Here is a 9,631-nt window from a genome sequence, read left to right as displayed (position 1 = left end):
CTGGTGATGGAAGACCATTTACTAAATTGTTTGTTTTGCTATTGAATTAGGTCACTTAAGAAGAGTTATTAGATAACATAGGTTTTAAATGAGAGTCTATACAAACAGAGACTAAGTTGAAGTATTCCATCTTACAGTTGAAAAGTAAATTACTGAAGGATGTGATAAAGGTTAGGAATGTATTATTGTTGCCAACTTAGATACTGAAGGAAGAACTTGTTCTGATTAAACATGTACTTCTTACTTAGCTTAAGGAACTGTTCCAGTCTATACTGTTGGTAACCATATGTATGTTAGAATTTTATTCAAGGACAACTCGTATACCAAATATTTACATGTTGTAACTGTTAAATTCATTGATGATGCTGGTATCTACAATTATGTTAGAAATATTTAATGGTGGACTCTTAGATAAGGATTAGGATCAACCGATGTAGATATTTTGCTGTTCTAACCTCATGTTAATGCCTTAGTTGAAGTCTCTTTAAAAATAGCTCTTTCTTAAGATGCATTAAGAAATTTGGCTGAAAAAAATGAAATTGATGAAGTTAAATAAAACTTCCATGTATAAGTTTAAAGCAAACCTAAAAAAACCGAAACTGAAAAAGCTAACTTCTCATCTTAATTATTATGTGGATTAGCTTTATCTGCCTTAACTTTAATATTATGATTAAAATAAAAAATATTAATTATATATTTTTTATTATAGTTAATTATTTTATATTTTTTTTTTCATTTTAATTAATTTTTTTATGTTACCTTTAATATTAAAATGTCTAGCTTTTATTTTTAATAAACTTATATAAATTTTAAAAGTAGCTTTAAAATTAACAAAAATTTAAATACTAGTTAGTTTAATTAAATTCTAATTTAGTAGTAATTTTCTGTATTCTAATATTGATAAATTTTTTTTACATTAATTCAATGTAAAATAAATAAATATTTTGAATTAGACAAGAAAAATATTTAATAATAAATAATTAAAAAAAAAAAAAAAATTATAAAATTAAAGCAAATAAAACTTTATTATTATTATAAGTTTTTAATTAAACATATTTTAATTTACTTAAATATTAATATTTATTTTTATAATAATAATTTTAATTTTATTTTCATTTAATATTTTTGTATTAAATTCTTCTTCCTTCTTTTTCTTCTTTTTCCTTTTTCTTTTTTTAAGTTTTTGATAATTATTCTTATTCACTAACTTCTTATTTAGCTCCTAATCTTTCGTAACAAAAAGTAGCAATTTTCCAGAAAATAAATCCAGGAACGGTTAAATAAAAATACCAAATTTTTGACCAAAAACATGTACCAAATTAAACAAAAGTATTTACAATAAAAATATCAAGTTAATATTCGAAAGAAGATCTGTCAAGTCCTAATTCTAGGTTTTTATATATACTTGAATAACAGGCAAAATTTACAAAAGAGAAAAATAATAAATTCAAAAGAGTTGATGAATAAAAAAGTTCTCCCTTAAATAAATAATTTATTATATAAAATCCTGTAACTATTAAAATTATTGTTTGATAATATTTTATTTATTGCTATTTTTATTATTCTTATTTTTTATCACTTTTATTTGCCATTAATATATTTTTTTTTATTTTTCTAAAACTGATTTAGTTTTTTTTTTTTATATTAATAGTTTATTTATTGAAAAAAATATCTTTTTTATTTATTTGTTTCTTATATATAATAAAATTATAAACTATTTTTTTTTTTTTTCTAAACAAAGAATAAAAAAAAAATACATATCTATCTTTTTTTATAAAATTTTTAAAAAATTATTATGCTTCACGGTAAAAGTTTATGTATAGTCGGCGGTACAGGTTATTTAGGATCTGCAATAGCCCGTTAAGCTTTTTATTTAGGAGCCAAAGTATCAAGCATATCTCGATCAGGTGCTCCCAAACAACTCCAAGAATGGCAAAAGAACATAGAATATATTCAAGCAGATGCCTCAAATCCAGATTCATTTGAAGTCTAATTATTATAATCAGACGCAACAATATATACAATAGGTACATTAATAGACACTTCAATAACGAAGAGAAGTAACCCCGGAGAACCAGGTACATATGAGCATTTAAATAGAGATTGTGCAATGAAAATAGGCAACAAATTAAATGATTTTTCTGTTCGTAAAGTTTATTTATTATTAATAAATAATAAAATATACATTATTTATTTTTAAAAAAAAAATAAAAAAAAAATTGTATTTTTTTAAATTAAAAAATTATATAGAAAAAAAATTAGTTTATTTAAGTGCTTAAGGTCATCCTCCTTTTATTCATAGATATATAGAAACTAAAGAATAAGCTGAAAAATATCTATTAGATTTAAATAATGTGAAAACTTGTGTTTTAAAACCAGGTTTCATTTATAGTTATTAAGAAAGAAAATGGAGTATCCCTTTAAAATACACTTTAGATGCTTGGGGGTGTATTCATTCATTTATTGGAAAAAGTATACCTTAAAATACTTTAATGAATTAATTATATAATGAATTATATGTCGAGAAATCTATTTAATTAGAAGCAGTGGTTAATGCAGCTATTTATTCCGCTTTACATGAATCTAGTAATGGAAAAATTTGGTTTAATTCTGATATGGAAAAGTATTAAGATAGACTTTAAGATTTGAAGGATTAATGAAGTTTTTATGTTTTTTTTCGTATTTTTTTTGTTTTTTCGGTTTATAAGGAATTACGAAAATATATATTATATTTTTATTAATTATTTGAGAATACAATAGTATTATATTTTCTTTAATTATAATTAATATTAAATATATTTTTTTATGATTTGCTTTTTAATTATTTTTTGTTATCTTTAATTAATAAAAAATAAAAATATTTTTTTGTTTTTAATAAAATAAATTTTTTTTCATAAGTCTATTAAAGTATGCTTTAGACATAGATATTATTTACTAACGAAATAATTAGTAGAAAAATATTTATTAAATATAAATAATTTATTAACTTGTGTAATTAAATATGAATGAATTGATAATTTTTTAAAAAAATAATGTATTATTTTTGTTAAATATGTTTTAGATAGATATAATTATTATTATCCTAACAATTAAATATTACTGTATATAAATTATTGAATTATTTATGATGAATTTAAAGGAAATAAAATAATATTTATTAAAATACTGTGATTAATTTATCTATTTAGGCTGAATTTAATGGATTTACTGATGGCAAAAAATTAAAATAATAAAAATATAGATAAACTTTAGTTTAAACATTTAAAACTTTGTAAATAATATAAAATTATAATAATTAAAAAATAAATAAAAAATTAAATAAATTAAACAAATAAAATATATATTTTAAAGGATTTATATAAAATTAATATAAACATAATAAATTTTGAAATATAAGTAAATTAATTAATTTTTTTTTTTCTTATTTAGTATAAAAATCTATATATTTTCATATTAAAATATTAAATATAACAAAAAATATAAAAAAATAATAATAAATAAAAGAATTATTTTAATTGTATTAATAACATAAAAAAAAATAATAATAAATGAATGATAAACATTTTTAAAAAAAATTAAGATATGTGGAAATAAATAAAATATGTTAATATAGTAAGGTATTATGAGGATAATAAAATATGTAAATATATATATATAAATAAATATATATATATATATATTTTATATATATATAAATATTTTCAAATAATTTTTTATTAATATAATCAAAAATCAAAATATTATATAAAATTTATTTATATTAAAAAATTCATAAATATTTAATCTTTATTTTAATATGAAAAAAAAATTAGATTTCATAAAATATTTTCAAATATAAAAAAAAACTAAAATCTTCTAAAATTAAAACAAATTAAGAAAAAATTAACTTAAACTTTATGTAATAACCTATTTTTTAATTTCTAACTTAAAATAAATAATATGACTTATTTTTACAACTTATCTAAACTTAAAAAAGCCCAATTAATTTAACACATGATGATTTAGACTTAATATACTAAGTATTATCTGATTTTAACCACTTTTCAATAATAATGAGAAAATAAAACAAAAACTATTACATAAAAAGTTTATTTCCTTATATAAAATATGCTTATAAGTATTCTGGTGATTATTTTTTTTATCAAGGAGATTTTCAAAAAGTAGACCTATATTTTATTCTATAAGGAAAAGTGGCTATATATTAACCAAAGCCAGAAAATATAATCAATTAAGAAATGTGTTTGAATGGCTAATTAAATAAATACAAGTTCAAAATATATACAAGAGTCGAAAAAATCGAATAAATGTTAAATCTGATTAGAAATAAAGACGAAGATAACCTTTTAAAAGAAAAATATTAACATAAATACTTCAAAACAGATAACATATGTGCTCTATAGAGAGTTAAATATGCCGAAAAAGGTTCTACATTAGGGGAAGATTAAGTAATAAATGGATTTCCAAGTAAATATACTGCTATATGTGTTCAAAAAACTCTATATTTTTATATAGAAGGGAGACATTATTAGAAAATATTCGAAGTAGAAATAAGCAAAAACTTATTTATATTTAATGTTTTAAGAGTTCATTTTCCAAATGCAAAAGAAGATTCTCTTGTTAAACTTTGTTATGAATTTAAAGAGGAAATTTTCGATTATAATTAAATTGTTTTCTAACAAAACTCAATTGCGGATAAAATATATATAATTAGATAAGGAGAAGTAGAATTTATATGGAAAAATAATAGATTTTTCTAAGAAAATAATACTATTTTGAAACAAACGGATAGAAAGCTATATATTTTTGAAAAAAACAATATAAATTTTGGGGAAAATAATAGGATTTTTAAATAAGAAAAAAGTATTAAAATTTTAGGCGAAAAACAAATAATAGGCCTTGAAGAAAAAAAAGTAGAAATTTTAAGGCTATTTCTAAATAAAACGAAACTATTTTATACTTTATAGATAAAAAAATACTAGAAGATATACTTCTATGGAATTAAGATTGTGGTTTTAGGAAAGAAATCAAAGGAAATGCTAAAAATAAGGCTATTTTTAATGAATTTCGAAAAGAAATGTTTAAAAGAAATTTAAATTCTTTTTCTAATAATAAAAAAATAGAAGAAGTTTTTTAATAATAAAAAGAAAAAAATTAAAAGGATAATTTATTTATTATGAAAAAATATAGTTTTTCATAAAATTTCAATTTTAATAATTTTATTTAAATTCTCGAAGAAAAAAAGAAAAAAAAAGTAAGAAAAAATGTGTCTAAAAATTTACAGAAACCATTTAATAAAAAAGTCATTAATTTTTTCAAAATACCTTCATATATACGGTAAAAGTATATCGAATATTAAGTAAATAAAACAAAAAACTGATTAAAACTTAAATATTTTGATAACATTTTCGAATTATAATATATTAATGAAATTATATTATTAATAAATATAAATTTGTTTACATAAAAATATTAAATCATTCATTCATTATTATTTTTTATTTTTTTCTTTATTCTGTTTATCTGTAATTTAAGCAAAATCTAAATTAATCGACATAAATTTTACATTAATTACCTTTTTTTTCCACTAAGCAATTCTTATATTTATCAATAAAATTCTAACAATTTAATTCTTTTATAGCTTCATCTACTAATTCTTAATTATTATTAATATTCTATTCATTTTTTGAAAAAAAACCCATTTTTAAATAAATAAACAAAAATATATTTGTAAAAATTATGTATTATTAAAAAAAAAAAGCCAAAAATAAATAAATATATAATAAAATAATGTTTTCTAAGATAACCCTATTAAAATATCTAAAACCCTAAAAAAATACTACTAAAATAATTCATTAAATTTCCCTAAATTAACATTCATTCGAAAATCCGATCTAAAACACCTGTAAAGCTACTCTTACAATAATCCCTACCCCCTATTAATCAATAAAAGACCTTTCAATCCGCCAAATAGAAGCAATATATGCATAAGATATATTACTATGTCAAGATATATCAAAAACATAAAATTTAATATAAAATATTTAATAAGATTTACTCAAAACTATGTCATTATAGTAAATCCAATAAAATGCCATTTAAATACCTTTTTTATTAAAAGAATATTTAACCTAAGACGTTAAAGATATACCTAACCCTGCCGAAAAATACTAAGAATTAAAAAAAGCTTAAAAAGAACTTTTAATAACTCTTCAAAAATATAATGTATATGATTAAGAATACGACCAAGCTCTCCCAAAACTATACAACTTAGACCTTGAATATTTCAAATACATAAAATTATTAATTCAACAATATAAAAAAGACCAAAATCATCCCATATTAATTTCCATAAACCCCCAAATATACCCAAAAATAATCCTAATGGCTAAAAACAACCTAAAGCTAGGTCTAATAGATAATTCTGGAACGCCTACAATTTCCTAAAGGTCATTTGAAATAATAAAATAGTCTTTCCAAGAAAAAATATAAATAGAAAGCATCCCTGGACCAAATAATGTAATAATAGCGCTCTCAAAAAGTGGTTTTCCGGCTGATAAATATTAATTCGAAGGTTTTTTCTAAAAAAATATGAAAGAAAATATGCACGAGAATATTTTAAGGGTCAAAAGAAAAAAAGAAACAACAGTTTTTATTACTAATATGGATTCTTTATTAATTTTTTTAGGAATTTTATAGAAGGTTTTTGGTGAAAAATAAATTATTTTTGTATAAATGGAGGATTGCTTAAAATTTTTTAGAGGAGAAATTCAAGAAATTAAAGAAAAGTTTCAACTATAAAATTTTTAAGGTGATATTTTAGTTATAATTCCGCCCTTTTTAGCTGTTTATAATAAAGATATATAAGGAGAGGAGGAAGAAATTCGAAGAAAATAAAAATAATATGCAAAAGAATGGGAAAATGAGGAAAATAAAATGATAAAAAAAGTCAATTAACTAGATTTAGCGAGAATTCTATATAAAGAAATTGATGATTTGGAACTCTTAACTGAATTGATTTCCAAAATTTTAAGAATAACAACAGGAAATGCCTAAAAAATAGTCTTTTATGTACATAATGAGAGAAAAAAATTAAATTGGAAATAAATTATTTAAGAATGAAAAAAAAAATATATATATATATATTTTCATAATTAAAATGTAAGTTTTCTAATATTCTTTTTTTTTTCTATAATTTTTTAAAGACTTTTTTTATATATATTATCTTTTGCCTTTTCTAAAAGAAATTTTAATCTCGGAATTATTTTTATATTCCAAAAATCTTAAACTTTATTATTAATTCTTGATTTTATTTTAAGCTACTTTTCACATAATTGTTATATTATTTTTTATTCTTCATCTTATTAAATATTTTATCCTTCAAGTCTTTTTACTTATTCTTATATTTATTAAAAGTCTCTTTCTTCTATATTTTATATATCTTTCAAAAACAGTCTTTAACTTTTTATATTTTAATATATAGTTTATTGTAATTCTTATTTTTCTTAATTTAATTCTTAATTATTTAAATTTTATAATTTATTTTTATTTTTATTTAAGAGTTAAAATTATAAATTTTACTTTATTAATAAGTTTTTAATAATAAAAAAAAATTAAATTACTTGCTAAAGATTTATTTATCGGTTATTTTATTAAATATGAAAATGCATTCATCCATAAAAAATTAACTTTGTTATTTAAGGAGTAAAATAATTAATAATTATTCTTATAATAAATGACAAAACCACAAGTCCATTCAATCAAATTTCCTTTTTTATCTTATAATTATTAGATTTCTGTTATTTATTCTATATCCTAAAAAAATATATAAAAAAATAAATAAAAATATATATATATATATATATATATATATATATATATATATATATATATATATATATATATATATAAATATTTTTATTTATTATTTTTACTATTAATTTTATATATTTTCTTTCTTTTTTGTTTTAAAATTCTTTTTTACAATAATAAAATTCAAACAGTTTCAAGTTTAATGTAAAATATCTTTTTTTTGTTTTTCTTAATATCTTACTTATTATAGATTTATTTTTATCTTTTTTTAATTATGTTTCTAATTTATAAGGTCCCTTTTTTTTATATTTAATAATTTATTTATTACTTTTTTTTATTATTTAGTTTAAAAAATAAATATATAAATAAAACATTATATCCTTATTAAACAACAAAATTTTAGTTATTTTTCATTTTTTAACAATATTTTTTTTTTAAAATAAAAAATTAATTTTAATAGATATATATAAAAAACATCTATATATTTAAATTCTAACAAAACAAAAAATAAAAAATTAAAATATAAATATAAAGGTCTAATTAAATTAAAATGCTTATTTTAAAAGTATTATAAATATTTTTTAAATATATAAAATAAATACACAAAGGAAAAAGAAAAAAAATAAAAAAAGAAGAAAAAAATTTAAAAAATGGGAGCTTATTTATCAGAACCGATTACCCAAAAAGATATTGACTATAGCAACTAATCTCCAAACTATGAATACTGCGCAGCCTCTATGTAAGGATGGCGTGTAGAAATGGAAGATACTCATATAGCAAATACTGATATAGATGGCTAAAAGAATGCTTTGTTCGCGGTTTTTGATGGTCATGGTGGTGCTGAAATATCCAAATATGTATAAGATAATTTTCTATAGACATTAATAAATTTAGAATAATATAAAAACAAGTAATATAAAGAAGCATTAACATAAGCTTTTTTAAAAATGGACGATTTAATCAGGAGCTAACTTCCTGACGCAATAGCCGGATGTACAGCAAACGTCATTTTAATTATCGAAAAAAAAAACATATATTGTGCTAATTGTGGAGATTCAAGGACAGTTATTTCTAAAGGAGGAACTGCTTTACCTTTAAGTATAGATCATAAACCTGATGATGAAATAGAATTGAAAAGAATTAATAATGCAGGAGGATAAGTTCTTAATGGAAGAGTTAATGGAAATTTAAATCTTTCAAGAGCTATTGGAGATATGGATTATAAAATTAATGAAATAAATAAAAACTGTGATCCTAAAGATTATATGATTAGTGCTTTTCCTGATGTTTAAGTATAAGAAATTACAAATGACATTAATTTAATTGTTATGGGATGTGATGGTATTTGGGAATGTAAAGATAATTAATATATTATTGAATATTTTTCTAAATAAGAAGATTTATAGTAATAATCTTAGGATTTCTTGGACGAAATTATATCTAAAAACTAAGACGGAGCTTCTATTGGAATGGATAATATGACATTGATTGTTATTAGAATTAAATGAGTAACAATAAAAACTTTAATTTGAAAGGGCATTTTTTATTAATAGATTTTATATTCTAATAATAGAATACATTATAAATATAAATGTTTTTTTTGTAATTTTTCTTGTTCTTTATATTTAATAAAAAGTAAAAATTCATATTTTAATTTTTAAATTCTTTATTTTAAAAGGAAGATATTTTATTTTGGATTATTATTATATGTTTATATTAATTTTATAATATATTAATAATAAATATTCAATTTTAAAATTTACTTAAAAAATTATACTAGTAATACTATAATTAATTAAAAAAATTTAAAATAATAAATAAG

General features: G+C 18.9%; 4 protein-coding genes across 4 annotated transcripts in view, besides 10 other annotated features; all 4 read left to right on the top strand. All coding sequences in view use genetic code 6, as the record gives it.

The window, feature by feature from the left end:
* Positions 1-45, top strand: part of IMG5_132800 (hypothetical protein) — a gene marked incomplete at both ends in the record, with an annotated part of 429 nt that extends 384 nt beyond the window's left edge. Inside the window, one exon of the mRNA XM_004031947.1 lies at positions 1-45. This exon is cut by the window's left edge and continues 384 nt beyond it. Within this exon, the coding sequence (XP_004031995.1) occupies positions 1-45 (45 nt within the window).
* Positions 46-88: 43 nt separating this feature from the next.
* Positions 89-670, top strand: IMG5_132790 (hypothetical protein; the record flags this gene model as incomplete). Its single annotated transcript, XM_004031946.1, has 1 exon — positions 89-670. The coding sequence occupies one exon, from the start codon at positions 89-91 to the stop codon at positions 668-670; it is 582 nt and encodes a 193-aa protein (XP_004031994.1).
* A 399-nt stretch (positions 671-1,069) lies between these two features.
* Positions 1,070-1,110: a microsatellite.
* Positions 1,074-1,127: a microsatellite.
* Positions 1,128-1,147: 20 nt separating this feature from the next.
* Positions 1,148-1,177: a microsatellite.
* Positions 1,178-1,795: 618 nt separating this feature from the next.
* IMG5_132780 (nad-dependent epimerase dehydratase, putative) lies at positions 1,796-2,671 on the top strand (the record flags this gene model as incomplete). Its single annotated transcript, XM_004031945.1, has 2 exons — positions 1,796-2,147; positions 2,251-2,671. 2 exons carry the CDS (start codon positions 1,796-1,798, stop codon positions 2,658-2,660), a joined length of 762 nt encoding a protein of 253 aa, XP_004031993.1. The 3' UTR covers positions 2,661-2,671.
* A 602-nt stretch (positions 2,672-3,273) lies between these two features.
* Positions 3,274-3,341: a microsatellite.
* Positions 3,342-3,630: 289 nt separating this feature from the next.
* Positions 3,631-3,671: a microsatellite.
* Positions 3,645-3,699: a microsatellite.
* Positions 3,700-5,408: 1,709 nt separating this feature from the next.
* Positions 5,409-5,450: a microsatellite.
* A 2,363-nt stretch (positions 5,451-7,813) lies between these two features.
* Positions 7,814-7,851: a microsatellite.
* Positions 7,843-7,912: a microsatellite.
* Positions 7,913-8,421: 509 nt separating this feature from the next.
* Positions 8,422-8,460: a microsatellite.
* IMG5_132770 (protein phosphatase 2c, putative) lies at positions 8,460-9,317 on the top strand (the record flags this gene model as incomplete). The annotated part of the gene is made up of 2 exons (XM_004031944.1): positions 8,460-8,666; positions 8,721-9,317. 2 exons carry the CDS (start codon positions 8,460-8,462, stop codon positions 9,315-9,317), a joined length of 804 nt encoding a protein of 267 aa, XP_004031992.1.
* Positions 9,318-9,631: the final 314 nt, after the last annotated feature.

This window comes from Ichthyophthirius multifiliis, assembly GCF_000220395.1.
Source record: "Ichthyophthirius multifiliis unplaced genomic scaffold scaff_1120509251035, whole genome shotgun sequence".
NCBI lineage: Eukaryota > Ciliophora > Oligohymenophorea > Hymenostomatida > Ichthyophthirius > Ichthyophthirius multifiliis.
Note: the sequence above shows the minus strand (reverse complement) of the source record. Positions and strands in the feature narration are given on the sequence as shown.